Source organism: Mobula birostris, chromosome 5, assembly GCF_030028105.1.
Source record: "Mobula birostris isolate sMobBir1 chromosome 5, sMobBir1.hap1, whole genome shotgun sequence".
Classification (NCBI taxonomy): domain Eukaryota; kingdom Metazoa; phylum Chordata; class Chondrichthyes; order Myliobatiformes; family Myliobatidae; genus Mobula; species Mobula birostris.
The window spans coordinates 63,497,347-63,523,474 of NC_092374.1; the positions used below are offsets into that span (position 1 = coordinate 63,497,347).

General features: G+C 41.5%; 2 protein-coding genes across 2 annotated transcripts in view; one reads left to right on the forward strand and one right to left on the reverse strand.

The window, feature by feature from the left end:
* smc2 (structural maintenance of chromosomes 2) overlaps positions 1–1,658 on the reverse strand; it is a 61,802-nt gene extending 60,144 nt beyond the window's left edge. Inside the window, exon 1 of the mRNA XM_072258159.1 lies at positions 1,506–1,658. Within this exon, the coding sequence (XP_072114260.1) occupies positions 1,506–1,613 (108 nt within the window). The 5' untranslated portion in view covers positions 1,614–1,658. The remainder of the gene's footprint in view (positions 1–1,505) is intronic.
* On the forward strand, positions 1,636–17,924 carry dnajc25 (DnaJ (Hsp40) homolog, subfamily C, member 25). Its single transcript, XM_072258160.1, has 4 exons — positions 1,636–1,988; positions 12,915–13,067; positions 15,754–16,224; positions 16,952–17,924. The coding sequence occupies exons 1-4, from the start codon at positions 1,683–1,685 to the stop codon at positions 17,072–17,074; spliced, it is 1,053 nt and encodes a 350-aa protein (XP_072114261.1). The 5' UTR covers positions 1,636–1,682; the 3' UTR covers positions 17,075–17,924.
* Positions 17,925–26,128: the final 8,204 nt, after the last annotated feature.

The following is a 26,128-nucleotide window of genomic DNA, read 5'->3' on the forward strand; positions in this document are numbered from 1 at the left end:
CAGCAAATTTATAGATGGTATTTGATCTATGCTAGCCACACAGTCATGGGTATATAGTGAGTAGAACAGTGGGCTAAGACACACCCCTGAGGTGCGCCAGTGTTGATCGTCAGCGAGGAGGAGATGTTATCACCAATCCGCACAGACTGTGGTCTTCTGGTTAGGAAGTCCATGATCCAATTGCAGAAGGAGGTACAGAGCTCCAGGTTCTGCAACTTCTCAATCAGGGTTGTGGGAACGATGGTATTAAATGCTGAGCTGTAGTCGATGAACAGCATCTTGACATAAGTGTTTGTACTGTCCGGGGGTCTAAAGCCATGTGGAGAGCCATTGAGATTGCATCTGCTGTTGACCTATTGTGGCGATAGGCAAATTGCAACGTGTCCAGGTCCTTGCTGAGGCTGGAGTTCAGTCTAGTCATGACCAACTCTCAAAGCATTTCATCACTGTAGACGTGAATACTACCAGGCGATAGTCATTAGGGTAGCTCACATTATTCTTCTTAGGCACTGGTATAATTGTTGCCTTTTTGAAGCAAGTGGGGACTTCCACCCGTAGCAGTGAGAGGTTGAAAATGCCCTTGAGTTCTCCTGCCAGTTGGTTAGTACAGGTTTTCAGAGCTTTACTAGGTACTCCATTGGGACCTTCTGCCTTGCAAGGGTTCAGTCTCTTTAAAGACAGTCTAACATCAGCCTCTGAGACAGAGATCACAGGGTCATCAGGTGCAGCAGGGATCTTCACAGCTATAGTTGTTTTCTCCCTTTCAAAGTGAGCACAGAAGGCATTGAGTTCATCTGGTAATGAAGCATCGCTGCCATTCACGCTATTGGGTTTTGCTTTGTAGGAAGTAATGTCTTGCTAGCCCTGCCACAGTTGTCATGCATCCAATGTCGTCTCCAACCTCGTTCAAAGTTGTCTCTTCGCCCTTGAAATAGCCCTCCGCAGATCATACCTGGTTTTCTGGTACAGGCCTGAATCGCCAGACTAGAATGCCTTCAGCAGACAATGTAATTCCTGGTTCATCCACGGCTTTTGGTTTGGGAATGTGCAATTAGTCTTTGTAGGTACACACTCATCCACACAGGTGCCTCAAAAATGTCCATCATTAAGAACCCCCATCACCTAGGACATGCCCTCTTCACATTGCTACCATCAGGAATGGGGTACAGGAGCCTGAAAGCAAACACTCAATGATTCAGGAACAGCTTCTTCCCCTCTGTCATCCGATTTCTGAATGGACAGTGAACCCATGAACTCCATCTCACTACTTTTTATTTAATTTAATTCAGCAATACACACAATGCTGGAGAAGCTCAACAAGCCAGGCAGCAAATATGTTTAATTTAACTATTTAGTATATATACTTACTGTAATTGACGGGTTTTTTTCTCTCTATTATCATGCATTGCATTATGCTGCTGCTGTAAAGACAACAAGTTTCACGACATATGCCGGTGTTATGGAATCTGATTTTATTTGCCTTTCATGGTGAACTGACAACTCACCAACTGGCCTTCCCATTCTGTACCTTCTCCAGACCGCAACCTGCCGGTGCTGCGCATGCGCCCACCCACTGAGGACGGGAGCGACACGTCCCGCCTCTTCCTCTCCATGTGGCCTCAAAGGACGGTGTTCGCAATGCGCTTGCGCGCAGACATCGTGGGTCGGTCGGTGGTGCTGATATGGTGTCTGCGGCGAGAACGGCCGGGCTCTTTCGGCCGCTGCACCGCGTCTGCGCCGTTGCTTTCGTCTTGCAGTCGTGTTTGCTGTTGGGCCAGGTGGACGGTCTGCTTGAGGGCCTCTACTGCGGCACCGTATCCTGCTACGATGTGCTGGGCATATCCAGGGAAGCAAGTAAGGGCGAAATTGCTCGCGCCTACCGGCAGCTGGCCCGTCGTTATCACCCCGATCGCTATCGGCCCAGCGATGCCCAGGAGGATCCCGAGAAAAAGTTCCTACTGATCGCCACCGCCTACGAGACTCTGAAGGTCAGAATGATGGCAGGCGGCGGGGGTGGTGGACGTAGAGCTTGATCAAGACTTCGCCAAATACCCTCACCGGCAACATCCACAGGCGTGTTGTACGGAGATGGTGAAGGTGGAGAGTCTGGTGTGTCTGGGCGGGCGTGGGTGGTAGGTGACAGGTTCTTAACATGGGGGGGCGGGTTTGAGGCAGTCTGAACCCCGTATAAGGGCAGTGTCGGGGTTGCGAGGGAGAAGGAGCAGTGTCGGGGGTGCGATGACGGTGGGAGAGGGGGCTTTGTTTTGGGGATGTGAGGACCTTGGAGTTCTGGCAATGTTGGGCATTTTCATGGGTGTGAGGTCGGTTGGAGTGGAAGTGAGCATTGTAGATGTGAAGGTATTGGGATAAGGGCCTTAGACATGACTAGCAAACGCAAAAGATGATGTGGCCTTCTGTACACCATCACGTTCTGTGCGAAGTCATCCTGTCCAGACCCCTCAGAAGTGAATTTGTGGATCCCTTGTTTAATTTCGGCAAATAGAAGTCTGCTTTGTGCATCTTCACTTAAAGAAGGAAATCAATACCATACACACTACTGCTGATCTGGCCTTGCCAATACCCTAGAACTGAGCAATAGTCCAACATTTGTATTCAGTTACCCTTTCTATAAACAATATTCTTTTAACTTTTGCCCTATCTCTGGAACTGCGTAATAGACTTTTGCCAATTGGTCACTAAGGCACCCACTTGCCTCTGCATCACAAGAGTCCTGTAATGTTGCCATTAGATATTAAGCTGTCTCATTTTCTTTCTGTCAAAATAAACAGTTTGATTTTTTTCCCACCTTTTGCTACATTTGCCCAGTTATTTAACTATTTATATTTTTGTGGTCTGTCTTTGTGTCTATATCAAATTTTCCAACCAAGCCATTTTTTTAATGTAGAAATTTCGGGCCCCAGCTCTAATCCACTCATTATGACACACCACTCATTACCTCCTGTCAACCAAAAAAGATCAATCTTTGGCTGTCTGGCTGACAGGAAAAGGTGTGCAGTTTTTTAAAATATCTGTGCCAGTTTGGCCTTTTCTGGACCACGTCTTTTTTATTTTCTGCAGTTACCGTTGATGAAACACTTTTAAAAATTCTTCTGAAATCTAAATATCAAACATCCATCAGTTCCCCATTATCCACAGCCTATAACTACTTCAGAGTCTTCCAAAGACAGTCAAACATAATTTCCCTTTCATAAAACCATGTTGACTTTGATTGCTGTGATGCTTTTTCCTATAACAATAGCTTAATGCGACATGGTATGGTAGCAATTAGCAAGACACTATTCAAACTCTAGGAATTCTGGAGAAAGAAGTTCAATTCCAGCACCGTCTGTAAGGAGTTTGTATGTTCTCCCCGTGAATGTGTGGATTTCCTTCCACATTCCAAAGATGCACCAGTTAGGTTAGTTTGTCATTGTAAATTGTCCTGTGATTATGCTATTGTTAAATAGGTGGGTTGCTGGGTGGTGCAGCTCATTGGGCTGGAAGTGTCTGTTCCGTGTTGTATCTCCAATCATACAAACTCCTAAATAATCTCAAGACATTTTCAGATATTAATATGAAATCTGCCAGGACTTGAAGGTTTGTTAGCCTACAATTCAATCATTATCATTCTATTGGCAATTATAATGTTCTCATTTTCCCTCATCTTTCAAATTCTTAATATGCAGATGTTCTCGGAATGTGATTTGTCTGTCCCGCACAGTGAAGGCTGATGCAAAATATCTGCTTGATTCATCAGCCATCTAATTGTTTCTGATTACTAATTCCCAAAACTTGATTTCTGTAGGAATTTTGAAATGCACCCAATTGCTTCACTTAAGCTATAACCTATTTGCATAAATTACTATTCAATCATGAAAATTTGAAGTAGGTGCACAATATTTCATTTGTTGCTTTCTGATTTTTAAAAGTCATGACATTGATGATTTGACATGATTCTGATCTTGGGAGAGTTTGTGGAGCAAAGCTGAGTGGAAAGGGTGATGCTTTCTTGTTGAAAGTGATGGATATGAAGCTGAATCACTACATGTTGCTTCTTAATGGCCCAGACAAATGTGGTCAATAGGTGGGAGATGGTCATGGGAGATTTGAACATGCAGGTTGATTTGGAAAATCAGGTTGGTAATGGATCTGAAGAGAGAGAGTTTGTTGAATGCCTACGAAATGGCTTTTTAGAGCAGTTTGTCATTGAGCCTACTAGGGGATCAGCTGTACTGGATTGGGTGTTATGTAATGAACCAGAGGTGATTAGGGAGCTTAAGGTAAACGAACCCTTAGGAACCAGTGATCACTTGTTACATACACCTGTTAGGGTGCATTCTCCAGTTACCTTATAAGGTAACCGTAGCCTTTAGCCAGGAGCAGATGTGATCAGGTGGTTCCCAACCTTCACCGAGTGTTTCGACCCTTAACCACGACACTCTCCCGTTGGTGGGCAGGCAGTGGTGGCCAAATCACTGACCATCTGCTCCTGGCTTCCAGCTCCCCTTCTCTCGCCTACTCCAAATCCAACAAGAGGCTCGTTCTGCCTCTTCCCCCACCCTACGAGCTGCTTGATTTTTGCTGCTTTCGTCCAGGCCCAGATCTGACAACAACCACCATGCTGATTTGGCTGGGAAACCCCTGCAGCCGATCTCCACAGGGAACAACCATGCCTGCCATCCCTTGTCGTTACACTCCTGCACTAAGGGCTGGTACTTCAAGGCCTTTCTCTCGTGGGCCTCTTCCCATCCTTCCTCCCACAGCACAGTCAGCTCATCCAGAATTATTTTCTTGTCTTCGGTTGACCACAGTACAATGTCCGGGCATAGGGTTGTGTGCACCACATCCGGGAACTGCAACCTCCTTCTTATTATCGACCCTCATCTCCCAGAACCTGGCTGTTAGCAGCAGATTGGGCTTTGGTTGTTTGGTTACGAAAGGCCTGGGCCTTGCATCTCTCCCACTCTAGTGTGTCAGCAAGAGCCAGAAGCACCTTATCATGGCGCCACCTATACCGTCCTTGAGTTAGAGCTGTTTTACACCCGGACAATATATGAGCCAGTGACCCCTTTTGACCACAGAGCTTACAGTTCGGGTCCTCTCTCATCCCCCGTGTGTGCAGATGTAATGGTGAAGGAAGGGTGTCATACACGAATCACAAGAGGAAGGAAATACAGAAGGGCTCCAGTCTCCATAACTCTGCCCATGAGATCTTGCGCTTAGGCAGATCCCATTTTGTCCAGGCACCCTGGGACCCTTGTTCCACTGCCTTTGAAATCAGCTTCTCTTCCTCACAGATCCGTACTTCTGCCTGTATCATGTCTCGCCTGTTCCTTATGCTTGCGTTTCCCCACTTCTGGAAGTGAACTGAGCCAAGGCCTTGCCGCCCGATGCAGGGGTTGCCGATGATATCTTGCAGCTTCAGAGAACACACTGCCTCCTCCACAGCTGTGATGGCTGCCCACTTGTGCCCAGATCTGGTTGTAACGCCTGCTTGCTTTACCAAGACATCATTGGAATCTCTCAAGCTTAATAAGGCTCTGCATTTTGCCACCTTCAATTCCTCCACAACAGATGACAGGGGAAGCTGCAGCTGCCCAGAACGAATGTAGAGGCCCACTGAAGAGAAGCTTGGGGGAACTCCCAACCACCTCCACAGGTGCTTTGTTAGTTTTCCTCTCGATGCCCTTTTCGGCAGCCATGAGGAACTCATAAAGTGTGAAGAGCCAGAGAAGCCTGGGCAGAAGGCTGTATTGGTACAGCCAGGTCTTGAATTTACCCGGAAGTCCAGATTTGTCGATCTTCTTCAGCCATTCGTCTGTCTGCTTCACAGCATTGGTGACATTAGCCCCATCTGTCAGTGACACATTAAACCACTTCCCCAAGCATTTTGTCAGGTTATCTTCGATGAAAGGGATGACCTCACCCTGAACTTGGAGGCTAAACTTGCTAGTAACTTTGCCCTTTCTGGTCACCATGCACCTGGACTTCTTTTCCTTGAAGGACATCCTCGCCCAAGTGGCTACATTACCCAGGGTTTCCAATACCCATCTTGCATGGACATGTGACACAGTTGTTATAGTGATGTCATCCATGAACCCTCGTAGAGCCAGCTGAACAATGCCTGACTCCAACGTCGGGCCGTGGGTTACATCTTCTGCTGCTGATAATAGGAGGTTCATTCCCATAATAAATAGGATGGGGGAGATTGTGCACCCTGTTGGAATCCCCTTCTGGAGGTCCTGCCAACTAGTTGTGAAATGGGCTGATGAAAATCTGAGTTTGGATCCTCCCAGGTAGCTGGTGATCATGTCTCGAATAGCCACTGGGATGTAGTAGTGGTCGAGTCCTTGTAGGATAAGGTCGAGTGGAATAGACCCGTAGGCATTCGCAAGGTCTAACCAGACAACTGTTAGGTCACCCTTTTTTCTGCTTGGCCTCACGGATCAAATGGCTAATCATTGAGGTGTGTTCCAGACACCCCAAAAAGCCTGGAATACCGCCTTTTTAGATGGATGTGTTGATATAGCAGTCCTGCGTCATGTAAGAGGTCAGCCTTCTTGCGAGCACAAAAAAGAAAATCTTACATTCCACATCCAGGAGAGAAATTGTCCTAAACTGGGCAATTGTGGAAGAATCCTCTTCCTTTGGAATAAAGCATCCCTCTGTCAATTTCCAACTTGATGAAATAGTACCTTTGGCCCAGATCTTTCTCATGACCTTCCACAGCCTCCGAAGAAGCTTTGGGCATTTCTTATACACCTTATAAGGTATGCCGTTTGGGCCTGGGGCAGCTGATGCTTTAGCTTTCTGGATGATGTCCTGGATTTCCTGCCATGTAGGCTCCTTCGCATTCAGCTCAGCTGATGGTTTTTCCGGTCTGCGCACAGCCAGATTGGTTCCTAGTCCCTGACCCCTCCGTGGGTGGCTGTGTGCCTCCCGCAGGAACTCCTCTACCTGTGGCTTCGAGCTGGATAGTACACCAGATCTTTGTTGGCCGAGAAGAGTCCTGGTGAAGCTGAATGGATCTCTCAGAAACTGCGCTCACCTTTTCTCTTTCTTCCTTCTTTGCTGTCGCAGATGTTCCGCCCTCCGGAGTTTGCACAGCTTTTCCCGCAGCATACTGGTTAAGTCCTTGATACCACCTTTTTCAGCCAGTGAGCTGGTTTTAACCTCTTGTTGAGCACCTTTAATTCGCCTCTCAAGCGACGAATCTCCATTCCCCTCCTATTTGGTTGCTGCGGTAACTCTGGCTGGCTTCTCCGCTCCATTGTTCCAAATCATTCCTTAGCTAGATTGTACGCTATGGGTGTGAGTGAGTCGATCTTTCTGTGTACTGGACCTGCTAAGGCAACTTCCAGGATGCCGTCTAGATCATCATCAAACTGCATCCAGGCGACGTTGTCTGATGACCTAGGCCATTTGATCTTGTCTTTCCTTGACGAATGGATTGGGGGAGCTGAAGAGGAACTCACTTGGTCTGTTGTTTGGTGCTGAGGCGACCCAAGTGCGGAGAGATTTTCAGCTCTGTGGGGTGCTTCCTGGCTGGAATTCTCCTTCATCTCACCGGTCACTAAGTCCGTGCGCTGCACTTGGGTCACCATTGATCCACATCTAGACCTGCTCTGGTGTATCTTGAGCCCTCTGATGTTTTTGCAGACTTTCCCGCAATGACACCTTACCGTGAATTCCTCTCTGATCAGTGTTGTTTGCTTTCACTTCCTTGTAGTTGTGTTTCAATATGATTGAGTTCATCCTGAAATTTGATAGGGAGAAAATAAAGTCTGACGTAACAGTATTTCAGTGGAGTAAGGGAAATTACAGCGGTATGAGAGAGGAGTTGGCCAAAGTAAATTGAAAGGAGCTGTTGGCAGGCACGTCAACAGAGCAGCAATGGCATGCGTTCCTGGGGGGAAATGAGGAAGGTGCAGGACATGTGTATTCTAAAAGTGAAGAAATACTCAAATGACAAAATAGTACAGCCGTGGATGACGAGAAGTCAAAGCTAATATAAAAACCAAAGAGAGGGCATACAGCAAAGCAAAAATAGTGGGAAGACGAAGGATTGGGAAGTTTTTAAAAACCTACAGAGAGTAACTAAAATAATCATTAGTAGGGAAAAGATGAAATATGAAAGTAAGATAGCAAATAATATCAACATGGATAGTAAAAGCTTTTTCAAGTATGTAAAAAAAAGAGGTGAGTGGATATAGGACACCCGGAAAATGAGGTGGGTAAAATAATAATGGGGGGGGGGGCAAGGAGATGGCAGTTGAACTAAATGAGTATTTTGCATCAGTCTTCACTGTGGAGGACACTAGCAGTGTGCCAGATGTTGTAGTGTGTGAAGGAAGAGAAGTGGGTGCAGTTACTATTACAAGGGAGAAGGTGCTCAAAAAGCTGAAAGACCTAAAAGTACATAAGTCACCCGGACTAGACCAGCGGTCCCCAACCACCGGGCCGCAAGGCATGTGCTACTGGGCCACGAGGAAACGACATGATTTGGCGATAGGAGTCAGCTGCACCTTTCCTCATTCCCTGTCACGCCCACTGTTGAGCTTGAACACACGCGAGGTCATTACCCGCGCGTCATCCATGTCAGCGCGGGAAGGAGATCAACTCCTCCAGCTTGCAAATGACGGCGGGCTGAAAAGTATGTTTGACATAATATCTCTGTCAGCATTCCGGATCAAAGTCCAGGCTAAATATCCTGAGGTAACCACGAAAGCACTGAAAACGTTGCTTCCATTTCCAACATATCTCTGCAATGAATGCAACGAAAACTAAATTGCAGAATAGATTGGACATAAGGAACCCCCTTCGAGTATCGCTGTCTCCCATCACCCCTCGATAGGACCGTCTTGTTGCAGGAAAACGAGCCCAGGGCTCCCACTGATTCAGCGATATTGGCGTGTTGCAATGATTGTATATGTTCATACGGAGAAAATATGTGCTGTGTGTTTAATATCCAAACGTTACTTAAAATGTTATGATTGTATTGACTTACTTATATAACCATATAACAATTACAGCACGGAAACAGGCCATCTTGGCCCTTCTAGTCCGTGCCGAACGCTATTCTCACCTAGTCCCACGGACCTGCTCTGGGCCCATAACCCTCCATCCCTTTCTTGTCCATATACCTATTCAATTTAACTTTAAATGATAATATCGAACCTGCCTGTACCACTTCTACTGGAAGTTTGATCAACACTTACTTCAAGCTCCCCTGTCCTCCCCTGATAATTGACTTATCACTATATTCATGCGAGGAAAATATGCGCTGTGTGTTTAATATTAAATTCATTAGATAAACCCTTTTAGAAACAAGTTTGAGTGTATTAGCCACTTATCACCTATATTTCGGTCGTGATTAACAACCCCCCCCCCCGAACAGAATCGCCAAAAACTATTTGTAGAAAAAAAAAATCGGCACGTACACGCATGCGCACTGGTGCCCATGCAAGGCTTCATGGTCGTTGTCCTTCTCAGGGTAAACACAACGTACTTGACTGCTACTCTTGTCCGTTGGCAACCCTACCCGCCGCCCCAGTCGGCCGGTCCACAAGAATATTGTCAATAATAAACCGGTCCGCAGTGCGAAAAAGGTTGGGGACCCCTGGACCAGATGAACTGCACCCTAGGGTTCTGAAGGAGGTAGCGTTAAAGATTGTGGCGGCATTAGTAATGATCTTTCAAAAATCATTGGACTCTGGCATAGTGCCAGAGGACTGGAAAATTGCAAATGTTACTCCACTCTTTAAGAAGGCAGCAGAAAGGAAATAATAGACTGGTTATCCTGACCTCAGTGGTTGGGAAGATGTTAGAATCAATTGTTAAGGATGAGATGATGGAGTACTTGGTGACACAGGACAAGGTCAGCATAGTTTCCTTCAGGGAAAAAAACCTGCCTGACGAACCTGTTGGAATTCTTTGAGGAGATTGCAAGTAGGATAGATAAAGGGGATGCAGTGGATGTTGTATATTTGGTCTTTCAGAAGGCCTTTGACAAGGTGCCACACATGAGGCTGCTTACCAAATTAAGATCCTATGGTATTACAGGAAAGTTACTAACATGGTTAGAGCATTGGCTGATAGGTAGGAGGCTGCGAGTGGGAATAAAAGGATCCTTTTCTGGTTGGCTTTCAGTGACTAGTGATGTTCCGCAGGGGTCAGTGTTAGAACCGCTTCCTTTTATGCTGTATATAAATGACTTAGATGATGAAATAGATGGCTTTGCTGCCAAGTTTGCATTTGATATGAAAATTGGTGGAGAGGCAGGTAGTGTTGAGGAAACAGGTAGGATGCAGAAGGACAGACAGATTAGGAGAATGGGCAAGAAAGAGGCAAATGCAATATAATGTTCGAAAATGCACGTTCATGCACTTTGGTAGTAGAAATAAATGTGCGGACTGTTTTCTAAATGGAGAAAATACAAAAATCTGAGATGCAAAAGGACCTGGGAGTCCTTGTGCAGAACACCCTAAAGGTTAATTTGCAGGTTGAGTCAGTGGTAAGGAAGACAAATGCGATGTTAGCATTCATTTCAAGAGGTCTAGAATACAACAGCAGGGATGTGATGCTAAGGCTTTATAAGGCACTGGTGAGGCCTCATCTTGAGTATTGTGTACAGTTTGGGGCTCCTCATCTTTGAAGAGATGTGCTGGCATTGGAGAGGGTCCAGACGAGATTCACAAGGATTATTCCAAGAATGAAAAGGTTGTCATACGAAGAACGTTTAATGGCTCTGGGTCTGTACTCACTGGAATTCAGAAGAATGGGGGGGATCTCATTGAAAGCTTTTGAATTTTGAAAGGACTAGACAGAACAGATGTGTAATGGATGTTTCCCATGGTGGGAAAGTCTTGGACAAGAGGTCACAGCCTCAGGATAAAGGGGCATCTATTCAAAACAAGAGATGCGGAGACATTTCTTTAGCCAGAGGGCGATGAATTTGTTGCCACATGCAGCTGTGGAGGCCAGGTCGTTGGGTGTATTTAAGGCAGAGATTGATAGATTCTTGATTGGACATAGTGTCAAAAGTTACGGGGAGAACGCCAGGAAATGGGGTTGAGGAGGAGGAAAAAAAGGATCAGCTATGATTAAATGGTGGAGCGGACTCGATGGGCCAAATGGCCTAATTATGCTCCAATGTCTTATGATCTTATAGACTTGTCTTTTGATGGATCTGAAAATAGATGGGGAAAGATGATGCATTGAACAGTAAATCCTGACTTTTCCAATTTTAGTGTTTCAATAGGCATGTGTCCCATTCATATCCTTTGGATATTCTAAACTACTTAACAGATGAAAGTAGTGATTGTTTTGTGAGTAAGTTTATGCAGTGTATTTGCGAGTCCGAGAATTATGATAGATTAATCTATTTTGGTGATGGCTAAAAGATAATTAGTAGATGAGTTAGTAAATTGCTGCTCATCCTGGAATATTGCCGCCTTGTGTGCACTCAGTGGTTGTCTTTTTTTTAGGTACATGAGTTGGACCCAGTGGGTTTCTGCTGCTGTGGCCTGTCCACTTCAAGGTTGGGCATGTTGAACATTCAGAGATGCTACACCACTGTTGTAACACGTGGTTACTCACTTTCCTGTCAGTCTGGCTGTTCTCCGATCTCTGATAAACATGCCATTTTCACCCACAACTGGAGTTTTTTGTTTTTGCACCACTCTTTGTAAACTCTGGAGAATGCTGTGTGTGAAAATCCCAGATCAGCAGTTTCTGCGATACTCCCAACTATTCTATGTGGCATCAATAAGCATCCCACAGTCAAAGTCACTTGGATCACATTGCTTCCCCATTCTGATGTTTGGATTGAAGAACTGAACCTCTTGACTATGTCCGCATGTTTTTATGCATTGAGTTGCTGCTACATGATCACCTGATCAGATATTTGCATTAACGAGCATGTGTACCTAATACCTTGGCCACTGAGTGTATAACCATTCTCAATAGTGTAGTTTTCCCTATTGAGGGAATAAATATTCAGTCCAGATTGGTTTGAATGGAGGCTGCATGCTTCGATTTGTCTCAAATCAGAGCATTTGCCTTTCATACACTGGATAGCTGTTGTCAGCTAAATAGCTCAATTTGGTAGTCAAAACCGGAACCAGCATAGCCTGCTTTTTATCCTGTTCATTACACGTGGGATTGTTAGATTTGTCTATTTCAATAGCCTGTATTAAGCAAAGTGTAAGTTACCCAGTAAATAGTTCTCGGCTTATGGAAATTTTGGTGACCTCAGAAGTTGTAATAAATGATCTTTCAAAGAATTGCAAGAGTGAAATCATGAAATCATAATATTATTATAACCCAGTATATAGGTAATAGGGGAGGTTGCCATTTTCTTTTAGACCCTTTAAAATCTGTTTTCTTGGAGTTGGGAATCTGTGTGGGATATCTACAGCAAGGACTGCTTTTCATTGTGTTGAGGGGTTAGATGTAAACTGATAAGTCATGTAATAGACTATTAAATTTGTACATTTTAATTTACAGCAATAGTGGAATTTAATGATTTTTGCACATCAACATGATTAAAATTGCAACAAAATAGTGGGAATGACAGAATACACTCAGATATTTATCATATTTTATGCATGTTCATCTGAAGTATTTCTGCTTTAATCAATCAGAATATTTCTTGCATTGAAAGAGATGCTGCTTGGCAGAAAAACCTGCAGTACTTATTTGCATTTTTTTTTGTAGATTATTAATGTCAGATTTGAAAGTTGTAAATAGGAAACCAGGCTGTTCACTCCATCTGTTTTTGATGCTTTTTGTTGAAATTAGTTTATCATGAAACTATTAAAATACTCAAAGTATTTCATATTTTAAAGTAGTTTATCTTTCACTATAAACTTGATATTAAGCAATAGCTAATTTTTAATAACTTATTCCTGTAGGATGATGAGGCCAGGAAAGATTATGACTACATGCTTGATCATCCTGATGAATTCTACAGACACTACTATCACTATTACAGGAGAAGGCTGGCACCCAAAGTGGACGTCAGGATAGTTATAATCGTGACAGTCTGTGCCATTTCACTCTTCCAGGTAAAAGACTAAATGAGCAATTGAATAACATATTCTTACACAAGTTCAGCATCGTATGAGGTATGGCTACATTAGACTACCAAACTTCATGTTTACGAGTGTGATGTTTAATGGACTTAAGCCCAGTTTTTGATATTATTTGTTTAAGGGGCTTTCTGTTCTTTGTTTATGATACATTAATGATTTTTCAGAAGTATGGTATTCCACTCAACTGTTTTTCTCTTTTCAGTTTAAGTTTTACTGGTAGAATAAGCAATCAATGTAGAAAATGTAAATTGATTTGAGGTTTGAATTTTGGATTTCTGTGTCAAGGGACTAGAAAATCTGGCATTGCTTTCATTCTGATGGGTAATTTTATAGAGAACTTCAAAATTGAAATTTTGTGCTAAAATAGAAGGTCCACTGGTCGGGGCATACATAGTTGGCTGTAATAAACTACTGATTTAAGATGAGAGGCAAAAGAAAGCCAGTGAAGAAAATGAGAATTGTTTCATGTAGCAAATTATTGCAATCTGTGTTGCCTGGCAGCATGGTGGCATTCGGGTGTAGTGACCAAGTGAGATGCAAGAGGTCCGGGTACAACTTCCGTAAAGCCATTTCACAGGTGAAGTGGCAATTCTAGACCAAACTTGAATCACTGAAAGATGCTCGATAACTGTGGCTTGAGAGCTATTACCTCTTACAAAGTGAGATTCAATGCCTTCTATGTTTGCTTTGACCGTCAAAACATGGAGAAACCTTCACAAGCTCCCACGATGACCCTCTGATTCTAGTCTGATGCTGATGTGATGTGAGGTTTTAGCAGGATGAACCTACAGAAAGTATCTGGCCTAAATGTGTACCTGGCCAAATACTGAAGACCTTTGCTGATCAATGGGCTGGAGTGTTTGCCAACATCCTTAACTGTCACTTTGGCAGTCTCAGGTTTCTGTCTGCTTCAAGCAAGCTTCAGTTATGCAAGTGCCTGAGACAAATATGGTAACCTGACTCAGTGATTATCGTCCAGTAGCACTCATCTCTACAGTGAAGTGCTTTCAGAGGTTGGTGATGCAACATCAGCTCCTGCCTGTGAAGTGACTTGATCCACTTCAACTTGCACTCCAGCACAACAGGTCCACAGCAGATGCCATCTCACTGGCTCTTCACTCAACCTTGGAAAACATCTGGATAGCAGGAAAGCATTATTCATAATGAAGGACCCTCACAACCCAGGCCATGTTCCCTTCTGCTGCCATCAGGAAGAAGGTGCCGGAGCCTCAGGACCCACACCACCAGGTTCAGGAACTGTATTATCCCTCAACCATCGGGCTGTTGTACCAATGGGGATAACTTCACTTGCCTTTTCACTGTACTATCTCCACAACCTAAGGACTCACTTTGATCTTATATTCTCTGTTGGTTATTATTATTTTTTCTTTTGCATTTACAGTTTCTTTTGCTTGTTGGTTTTGTCCATCCTGCTGGTTGCAGCCTTTGATTCTATTATGTTTCTTGGATTTACTGAGTATGCCTGCAAGAAAACAAATCTGAGTTGTAAATGGTGATACAGTATATATGTACTTTGAACTTAGAAATTTCAAAAGGAGGCATTTGCAGGGTTATAGATAAAGATTGGGAAAATGGGTTGAATTTTGTTGCTTTTCCAAAGCATTGATACACACAATGAATCCACTCTGGTAGCTGATAATAATACTTGGTGCATTTGAATCATCTTTTTCACTTATAAGACTGATGGTCTTTCAGACTTAAAGGTATTTGGTATTTATGCAAAGTATAAATGTTTATGGTATGAAGTAGCAGTCAGAGACCTAAAGTCATACAGTGATTAAATTTCAGTATTATAAAAATTGACTTAAAGTTTATGTGGAAGGAATTTGCCCCATCTATCTAGCTAATTGTGAGCTTGTAGCTCCATGTTATCTGATTGACTCCTAATGTTCTCATAGTGATTTTTGCATCAAAGTGAATGCTTTGCAAATAGACTAAAATGCTGGGAGAAGACTGGTGTGATAAGAGCAGCCTTCATGAAGATTATGTACCAGGAACTATCATTCTGGTGACAGATGGTCCAAATGAAATTCCTCTAATGTCACATTTTTGTCATAAATATTCTCACTCTAGTGAGATGGTGCATTATGATAACTTAAAATATACAGACATTGGAATCCAATTGGATTAAAGCAGTCAAAAGAAATAGTTTCTCACGCATGAGAAAATTTGCAGATGCTGGAAATCTAAAGCCTCACAGACAAAATGCTGGAGGAACTCAGCAGGGTAGGCAGCATCTATGGAAAAGAGTAAACAGTTGACAATCTGGGCCAAGACCCTTCATCAGAGCAGGTGAGTCCTTGCCTGCTGAGTTCCTCCAGCATTTTGTGTGTGTTGCAAAAGAAATAGTTTGCAAACTTGTAGGTTTCACTTGTGAAAGACCCTGAAGAATATCAGGTCAAGTTCCTTCATTTCCAGACTATGTAAACACCATCCAATTAATGGAAGATTATAAATGTTATATAATGCTGCCAAAATGAATCAAATTTTGTTTAAACTGTTTTCCAGAATTTTGTTCTTGGGTGTAATGATTTGCTACCGAAAATTGACTTGAAAATGGTATTTGTAAAGTATTACAGTACATATGGCTTCTGCTGTTATTTCTGTGTATGTTAATTTTTTTTTCTTTTTGTTGCAGTACTACAGCTGGTGGAGCAGTTACACTGAAGCCATTAATTATCTCACCACAGTGCCAAAGTATAGAATCCAGGCAACAGAAATTGCTAAGCAGCAAGGTTTACTTAATAAAACTAAAGAAAAAGGGAAAAACAGACGCACTAAAGAAGAAATCAAAGAGGAAGAGGAGGAAATTATTAAAAACATCATCAAAAACAACATTGATATTAAAGGAGGTTATCAGAAACCAAGCTTGTATGATATTCTCCTGTTCCAGATAATTTTGGCTCCTTATTACATATGTAGGTATATTATCTGGTATTGCAGATGGATTTATCGTTTTCACATTCGAAGGGAAGAATATGGAGAAGAAGAGAAGTTGTACATTATCCGAAGAAATATGAATATGTCACAAGGCCAGTTTGATAGTCTTGAGGATCATCAAAAAGAGATGTTCCTTGAGAAGAAATTGTGGTTAAAGGCAAACTTTGAGGTAAGCATTGCTTAGTGCAGTCTGGATCACAGTGGATTATGTCAACAAAAGTGCACAAAATTTGTGCTCATGATCGTGGAAGTACAGTACTGAAGTTTTTAAATATTTTCAGCATTCTGTATTATGCATCCAAATATAAAAAGCAAACAGCATGAGTGTAAAATTAAAATGAAGAATATTGTAATTTTAAAAAATTGAATTCCTCCTGAGTGAGTTAGTATCAGAATAACTAAGTTTTAAATAATTATGCATTCTGATTTGTAGTTCATCTTTAAGAAAATATTATTCCTGAAATAATCTCTTAACCAAATTTTCTTAAGCTCTGTTACCTTACTTGCATCATTGAACTAATTGATTTCAGTATTGAGGTATAGCTAGTAAGAGACAATTGCATTCAGGTAATTTGATCCCAGATGCTGCCTGCAGTGGAGATGTAGATCCTCCTTGATGTGGTTGTTTGGCAGGACAAGCTTTGGGGTGATGTTAGCCTACTCCTGTTCTAAAGGATTGGGTTGATATCTGATCTTTCCCCGACCAGTTCATGTGCAAACACTGAGCACGATTCATCAAATTCTGTGTGATTGAGACTGCTATTTTACTCCGTAACCAATCTTTATTTGTGATCAGCTATCTCTAACCAGTGGTTTTCCTTAATTGTAAGCAGCATAAGCATAGAAAGGGGAGCAGCAACATTAGGATTTAATCATGTCTGTTAATTTAATTTTAGGTTTATAAGCAGGAACAAGAGGAAGAACTTAAAAAGAAAGTAGCCTCAGACCCACGGTGGAAACGATATCGTCGCTGGATGAAAAATGAGGGCCCTGGGAGATTAACCTTCATAGACGACTAAATACCTCTGCCATCTCACTATTGTTTATAATGTTCTTTTCTACAAAAGAGATTCTATTTTGATAGCAATATATAAATATCTTTGATTAAGTAACTCAGGATGTCGTTAGTACAATGGATTAGCAGTCCTAATACAACATGAGCTCTTTCAGAAAAGGGGAGTGTTCTGAAATATTGGTGGGTATGTGCACTGATATTTAATAAAGTCTCATTACATGATTTCTGCTCAGATTATATTTTTAAACTAGTAGAATGGACAGTTTTTATTTACAAGAAAAGTACTGTCTCCTTATTTACTTATAGATGTATTAATATATAGGCAAGATGAAATTGCATTATCATGACTTGGTTAAGTCATTAATTCTTGGTTATTGTAGAATTTGTAGTTGTAAATTAAACATTTTGAAATACAGAAGTCAAAATGTGAAATTTAAATATTTAATGGTTATTAGCTTTCTGGATGGAATTTTGCATTAAAGATTCTGCAGACAAATAGACATCTTGAGGTGCCTGCAATTTGTATGTTAATTTTTAGCTGCACAATTGCATGCACAGCTCTGTAAACACATGCTGGAATTTAGTTTATATTGTATTTATTGCTTGTACTCCTGTTATACATTTTCAAATTGTGATGCAATCATTTTATATTTTTACTCCTGTAAAATGATGTTTGTTTTTACATTTCCTTTGGCGAGAGTTTCTGCCTTTGGAGTAACAGGAGTTCTATCTTGGGAACAAGTTTGATAAAATTTACTTTGTAATTCAGTAATGACTTGCTCTGAATTGGACATTTTCAGAAGGCAGTGGCTACTGTTTGATACCCAACTATTAAATTAATTTTTTTGCTAGTATTTAATGTCTCTTTCAACCCGTTGAAGTATTTTGAAGTGCATCTTCTGTTTGTTTTAGACATGCATCCTCAGTTTGACATTTCAACTTATTTTATGAATATCAGAACTGTGCTTTAGTCTAAGACTGTGAGCTTTGTTTATGTGGCTTTCACTGTATATAAAAAACAGATTCAGATAGCCTAATTCATAAATTCAAGCATGGCTAATCTATTTTATTTTTATAAAGAAAAAGAATTTAACTCTGGCTGTGCTGCATAAAACTAATACCTCTGAATGCACCCTTGCAGTGATAGTTTGAACAGTTAACCATAAGCTAGTTCTTCAGAAGATGTTAGATTTTATGAATTTTCTTAAATAATGCTTTCAGTCAATGGTTATCACATGGCCCATCAATATGGATTGAGTTTTTTTTGTTTGTAGGCTAATTTGGATGAGGGAATAACATTTTATTCAGCTATCCATTCTATAGCATGTAACTTTAACATTTTTCCCAAACGCAACAGCATCATGTTTTTCTATTTATCTATAACTTTCTAGTTATTTTGAATTCTGAATGCAAAATGTCAGAATCTTTGTAACTGAAATTTCTTCGGAATCAAAGAAACGGAAGCTTGAGAGTTTTTGCAACTATTTAAAAAAAATTAAATCTGCATTTTGTTTTCATTTCAAAGCTTTATTTGGAATGAGATTTTGCGTGCATAATGCTGAAATATAATGCTGAAATTAATGCTTATGGAAACTAAACATATCATCTGCAACAGCACTGCAAAAATATTGAAGTAAATATTTTGTAACCTGAGCAAGAAGGTGCTTTCTAAATTCGGGCTTTTGAGCCACATAACAAGGCATCAATGCTTTAAAGTGGAAGAGGAAAATTAAACTAGTGTGTTATGTTAATATCTATATTAATAACAAAGTTTGTTCTGAGGTTGCAAAATATTCAGCATGTTTGGGGAAAGTTTTCAAGTTGTGCTTTTGAGTACTTGCCTGCTTTCTATCTTTGTTGAAATGAACAATTTCATAGCTGTTGCTAACTTTTCCCATGCTATGTGATTATAATGCTAAACAGGGTTCAGATGTCCATTTCATGAGTTCAAAGTTCAATCATCCTCCTTCCTCCCTTAAAATATTTTCTGAATGTTTTGATTACAGAATTACTACCGAAGTCTATAAACGAAGAAGGAAAAGTGATGTTTATTTAAAATATTTGATATACACTATCCAAAGTTAATTTTTCTGATGAAAAATAAGGAATCTTGAACTTAAAGTACACTATTTAAATATGGTTATAAATAAATTTAACTCATTTTGTGCAATGTTATTGTTATATCATACTTTACAGTGTCTCTTGCTCAATTTTCAATGTTACTACCTTCTGTGGAAGTATTAAGAGTCAGGTGTAGCTTGCAAACAGTCCCTTCAACCATCAACCACTCATTTAATGAGACAGCAGAGTGCAAATTCTGTAGAATGGAGCAAGTAAATCAAGTTCTTGGAGGAGCTCACCAGGTCAGGCAGTATCCGTGGAGGCAAAGGAACAGCAGACTTCAGGTTTTGACCCTGTTTCAAATGTCAATTATTACTCTGACCTACTGAGTTCCTCCAGCAACTTGTCTTATAACCCTTTGCAATCCTATTCAACTCTGCCTCTTCCACCGCCCCCCCACCCAACTCAATACACAAAAAATTTACAGCAAGTCAATTCACATCCATTGGGTGTGGAAGGAGACTCAAGGATATGGAAATTTAAAGGGAGAACGTTCAATCTCCACACAGATACTGTCGCAGTGGTGACTGGGATCAAACTAGGTTGCTGGGATGGTATTCCCTGTGCCACCCTATGAGGATTCTATATCTATCAGTACTTCCCTTCCAAAAAACTGAGTTTTTGCTAATATATTATTCAAATTATTCCTGAGTACCTAGAGGAACCCTTCAGAATAACATGGGAAGAATAAGTTAATTACATGCAACAAAATATTTATTTTACCTGTATAATAATTTTATTACCATTGGGGCATATTGTGTCTTTAAACAGGAAATAGTGCTTCCCCTCTGCCCTTAGCAGCAACTTCCAGATTCACATGAACTCGGGCAATCTCTTGACTGTGGAATGCACCACTTGTAAAATAAGGATGAACTCTTGATCTACCTTGTCTTGGCCCTTGCCCTTTGTTATGTACCTCCACTGCCTTTTCTCTAGCCAATTCTATTCTACATTGTTTATTCAGCTTTTGTACTGAAGTATGGAATTTAGGGAGTAGGGGGCATGGTATCATAGCGGTTAGATAATGCTTTACAGCACCAGTGACCCAGGTTCAACTCTTGGTGCTGTCTGTGAAGAGCTTATGCACTCTTACTGTGATCCTGTGGATTTCTTCCCAAAGGCATATGGGTTAGGTTATTTGGCCACATGAATATAATTGGGCGGCACAGGCTCGTTAGAACAGAAGAGCTTGTTACTGTGATCTATCTCCAAATAAAATGATCTGCATGGATTGTATGCAAACAAGGTTTTCACTATATTTCTGTACAATAATAAGCCAATTACCAATCTCCACATCCCTACCCAGAACTTAGTACTGGATCCCTAGGGAGGTTATTTGTAGAATGCCTACAAGATTTTTTTTTAAAGAGTAGCTTGTCATGGAGTTTACTATGGAAAAGGCAATTTTGGTTTGGGTGTTGTGTAATAAACCAGATTGGATTAGGAAACTTAAGGCAAAGGTACCCTTGGGAGGCACGGTGATCACAATATAATAGAATTCTCCCTGTACTTTGATGTATTGGTATTGCCACTGAGTAAAGATAGCTACCGAGGCAAAAAAACTCACCAAAGGTGATTGGAAAGGGATGATGTTAGAGCAGTAATGGCCAGAGTTTCTGGAAGTAATTTGGAAAACAGGATTGGTTCATCCCAAAGAAGCATCAGCATTCGAAAGAGGATGAGGAATAAAAAAAAAGGCATCTGTTAGTCTTGTGAGACCATGGATCTGCGCCTGGAAAGTCTTCACTCTCCAGGGCGCAGGCCTGGGCAAGGTTGTATGGAAGACCAGCAGTTGCCCATGCGGCAAGTCTCCCCTCTCCACGACACCAATGTTGTCCAAGAGAAGGGCATTAGGACCCATACAGCTTGGCACCAGTGTTGTCACAGAGCAATGTGTGATTAAGTGCCCTGCTCAAGGACACAACACGTTTCCTCGGCTAGGGCTTGAACTCACGACCTTCAGGTAGCTAGTCCAATGCCTTAACCACTTGGCCACGTGCTCACACAAGAAAGAGGAATACAAGAAGTATTTTTTCCCTCTGAAAAGTAAGAAGAGAGGTAAGAGTGGATATTTTATTGCTGGAAAATGAAGCTGGAGGCTAATTATGGGGAATAAAGAAATGGTAAACAAACTGAATACAGGGGCATGCAAAAGTTTGGGCACCCCTAGTCAAAACTTATGTTATTGTGAATAGCTAAGTGGGTAAAAGACCTGATTTCCAAAGGCATAAAGTTAAAGATGACACATTTCTTTATTACTTTAAGCAAGATTACTTTTTTTTTATTTCCATCTTTTACAGTGTCAAAATAACAAAAAAGAAAAAGGGCCTGAAGCAAAAGTTTGGGCACCCTGCATGGTCAGTACTTAGTAACACCCCTTTGGCAAGTATCACAGCTTGTAAATGCTTTCTGTAGCCAGCTAAGAGTCTTTCAATTCTTGTTTGGGAGATTTTCCCCCATTCTTCCTTGCAAAAGGCTTCTAGTTCTGTGAGATTCTTGGACTGTCTTGCATGCATTGCTCTTTTGAGGTCTATCCACAGATTTTCGATGATGTTTAGGTCAGGGGGCTGTGAGAGCCATGGCAAAACTTAGCTTGCACCTCTTGAGGTAGCCCATTGTGGATTTTGAGGTGTGTTTAGGATCATTATCCTGTTGTAGAAGCCATCCTCTTTTCAGCTTCAGCTTTTTTACAGATGGTGTAATGTTTGCTTCCAGAATTTGCTGGTATTTAATTGAATTCATTCTTCCATCTACCGGTGAAATGTTCCCCATGCCACTGGCTGCAACACAAGCCCAAAGCATGATTGATCCACCCCCATGCTTAACAGTTGAAGAGGTGTTCTTTTCATGAAATTCTGCGCCCTTTTTTCTCCAAACATACCTTTGCTCATTGCGGCCAAGAAGTTCTATTTTATCTTCATCAGTCCACAGGACTTGTTTCCAAACGGCATCAGGCTTGTTTAGATGTTCCTTTGCAAACTTCTGATGCTGAATTTTGTGGTGAGGACGCAGGAAAGGTTTTCTTCTGATGACTCTTCCCCGAAGGACATATTTGTGCAGGTGTTGCTGCACAGTAGAACAGTGCACCACCACTCCAGAGTCTGCTAAATCTTCCTGAAGGTCTTTTGCAGTCAAACGGGGGTTTTGATTTGGCTCTCTAGCAATCCTACAAGCAGTTCTCTGGGAAAGTTTTCTTGGTCTTCCAGACCTTAACTTGACCTGCACTGTTCCTGTTAACTGCCATTTCTTGATTACATTACGAACTGAGGAAACGGCTACCTGAAAACACTTTGCTATCTTCTTCTAGCCTTCTCCTGCTTTGTAGGCATCATTTATTTTAATTTTCAAAGTGCTAGGCAGCTGCTTAGAGGTGCCCATGGCTGCTGATTGTTGGGACAAGGTTTGAGGAGTCAGAGTATTTATCAAGCTTTGAAATGTGCATCACCTGGCCTTTCCTAACAATGACTATGAACAAGCCATAGCCGTAATAAGCTAATTAAGATCTGAGACCTTGTTAAAAGTTATCTGAGAGCTCAAATCTCTTGGGGTGCCCAAACTTTTGCATGGTTCTCCTTTCCTTTTTTTCATTCTAAAATTGTACAAAACAAAAATAATACACTAATCTTGCTTAAAATGTTGAAAAGAATGTTTCATCTTTAACTTTCTGACTTTTGGAGATCAGTTCATCTTCTATTCACTTAACTATTCACAGTAACAGAAATTTTGACCGGTGTGCCCAAATGTTTGCATGCCACTGTAAGTACTGTATATTGTATCAGTCTTCATTGTGGAAGATACCAGCAGCATGACAATAGTTCAAGAGTCAGGAGGAAGAAATGTGTATAGTCGCTGTTAACAAGGAGAAAGTACTTGGGAAGCTGAAAAGTGAAGGTAGGTATAGTAAGCAACTTGGACCTGATGGACTCAAGCCCAAAGTTTCTGAAAGAGGGTAGCTGAATAGATTGTGGAGGCATTAGTGATGATTTTTCAGGAATCTGTATTCTGGAATGATTGAAGAGAAATTGAAAATTTCAAATGTCACTGGAGGGAAAACAGGAAATTATAGTCTGGTTAGTCTGACAAGTGGTTGACAAGATGTTAGAGTACATTATTGATAATGAGGTTGTTGGGTAGTTAGAGCACACAATAAAATAGACCAAAGTTAGCATAATTTCCTTAAGTGGAAATCTTGCCCCTTAACAGACAGGACAGATAAAGTGGATGTTGTTTACCATAGTATTCCAGAAAAGATTGTAAAGCAGATTGGCTGACTGGCAGAAAGTGAAGAGTGGGAATAAAAAAGGGGCAATTTTTGGTTGGCTGATGATGACAAATGATGTTCTGCAGGGGTTGGTGTTGGGACCACTTCTTTTCACGTTGTATGTTAAGGATCTGGCTGACAGAATTTTGGCCAAGTTTGTAGATGGTGCAAAGGTAGATGGAGGGGCAGATAGTGTTGAGAAAATGGACTCTGCAAAAGGTTTTGGGCAGATATGAAAATGAGCAAGCAAGTGGCAGATGGAATACAATGTAGAGGAGTGTATAGTCATGCACCTTGGTAGATGGAATAAAGGCATAGACAATGGAAATCAATTCAGAAATTGGAGGTGCAAAAGGGTTTAGAAGTTATAGTGCAGATTTCCCTAAAGGTTAACTTGTAGGTTGAATCAGTGATAAGAAAGGCAAACACAATGTTAGCATTCATTTCAAGAGGATTAGAATAAACATAGAAACAGAAAATCTACAGCACATTACAGGCCCTTTTGCCTACAATATTGTGCTGACAATGTAACCTACTCTATAAGCTTGCTTCCCCTGAGCATAATGTATTACTATGGGATCGAGCAGTAGCAGCACATTAAATTCACTCTCTCTGAATGGGATTTGAAACCCTGAGTGGAATAGAGCACAGTAAAGGGAAGGAATAAAGCCCTTCACTAGTGGGCTCTTATTATAGAATTATATAGTGATGGTGATAACCTACCAGACGATGTTGTATTAACTTCTGGAATGGTAGGATATGTGGTTACAACAGCAGCTTTCCATTTGAAAGGAATAGTGCTGCTTTTAATAGGGCCAGCCGCTGGTTGTCTTATAAGTGCAGTGATTCAGTTATCACAAAACTTGGAGTATGTAGAAAAGGTTGTGCATGACCAGGTATGGAAGTTGGATAGCAGATGGAGAGTGGGAGAATCCCACATGACCTGAAAGGAAATGTTTTTGTGTTGCTCAAAGCTGGGAACCGGAGGAGTAGGAAAGTGAAGTTCCCACAACCACCCTTTATGCAATGTGGGGGAGTACAGCCAGGGGAAGCAAGAAAAGAAAGTCATTAACGGGAAACGGTCATTCATTCTTCAAACTCTCTCCCAATAAAGCCTTTTGTTCTCTGCTGGATTCCGCACATTCCATTCAGGATTCCCTAAATCCCACGTTAGTGACATTAGCTTGGCTGACCTTCAGCAGCAGTGGGAATTGGGGCGTGGTTAGCATCTTCACGCCTCATCCTTGTAGGGAGGGGGAGCATTCGACCTGCATCTCTCTTTCCTGTAAATTGTGTGAATGATTTGAATGTGGAGAAATGTGTAAAGTGTAGCCACATGCATCAGTTTGCTTGTGTGTGTTTTACCTTTAAGAAATTTTGCCTTTAGGAGACTGTGAATGTGTTGCGCCCCACCCAGTGTTTCTTCCCTCTGTGGGAATTGACTGTTTTAATTACGCAGTTCCGTACAAAGTTTTAAGGAAGAGAAGTACAAGCCTGGATTTTTCTTTCTTGTGTTTTTAGTCTGCTAATTTATTTCTTGTGTTTGTAGTCCGTAATTTATTTGTTCCCTGTGTTTTTAGTTTGTTACTCATTTCCCATGCAATTGGTTTTAGGGATAACCCGCATTTCATACTGGCCGTGTGAAATTTGGGTTAATGGGATGGAAATTTGGGCAACTTTATTCCGGATATAAGATGCCCACATTTCAGAAGGACATAGCCATTTGGGGAGCAATTCCAGTAGTTTTTGTTTTTTATGTCTAAATACTCGATGACTAATCAGGAGTGACTGTGTTTGTATCTCCCCGCATTACAGAATGGCAAAGTGGTGGATGCTGACTTGTGATGTGAGATGCTATGATACATTCCTGGGGATGGCGTTTGAATTTGCACACCATACTAATGGGTCAGATTCCTACATTTATATGAGGATTTAAAATATCGCAGAATGGATGCCACTAATATCGATCCCTTTTGATGACAAGGAAAAGGATTTTTGGGATAAATTATTTGGCTCTCCTGTTTTGGTATTCTGTTTTGGGAAAGCCAGGAGGGAGAGGTCTAACCTCGACCCATAGTATGGTACCAGTTTAGGGAATTGAGCCTTCATAGCCCCTAGTGGAGTAAGTGCCTTAACAGCGGTATCTGCCTACATACCATTTATTTAATTGGAAGGTCCTGACTCTTAAAGTGATTTCTCCACCTGACAGGGAATTTTGGTGTAGGAGTGTTATGATAAATATGGGTATAAGGTGGATGGCAAGTGTGAGCAGGAACAGTATTCTGAGATGGCTGTGTCTATGCCAAAAAGTATTGTGAATGTGGGCACTGCTGGACACTGAATTGCACTGACTGGATTTGCAATCCTTAGGCTCCCCATAGGGTGGTGCAGGTGATATGTAGTGCTGTATGTGGTGCCCTGGATGAGCACTTTGTCCATGCTGGTCAGCGTAGTATGATGGCTATTACAGAGGAAGGAAAGTTTTGGATGATAAACTGTTCCAGCATGGTATGGCCAGAGTGTCCCGGGAACTGATATCAATGGCCTTAGATTACCTGCTCACAAAGAAACGTGGCACTTGTGCGGTTATTGATCAAGAATGTTGCACCTATGTTCCTGACAGGTTGGGGAACATCACTCACCTGGCTGATCACGTCTGAGAGCTGGCGTATAAGA

Coding starts and splice junctions, on each gene's coding strand:
- dnajc25 (XM_072258160.1), top strand. CDS start 1,683: ATGGTGTCTGCGGCGAGAACGGCCGGGCTCTTTCGGCCGCTGCACCGC. Junction 1,989..12,914: donor CCGCCTACGAGACTCTGAAG/GTCAGAATGATG, acceptor TTATTCCTGTAG/GATGATGAGGCCAGGAAAGA. Junction 13,068..15,753: donor GTGCCATTTCACTCTTCCAG/GTAAAAGACTAA, acceptor TTTTTGTTGCAG/TACTACAGCTGGTGGAGCAG.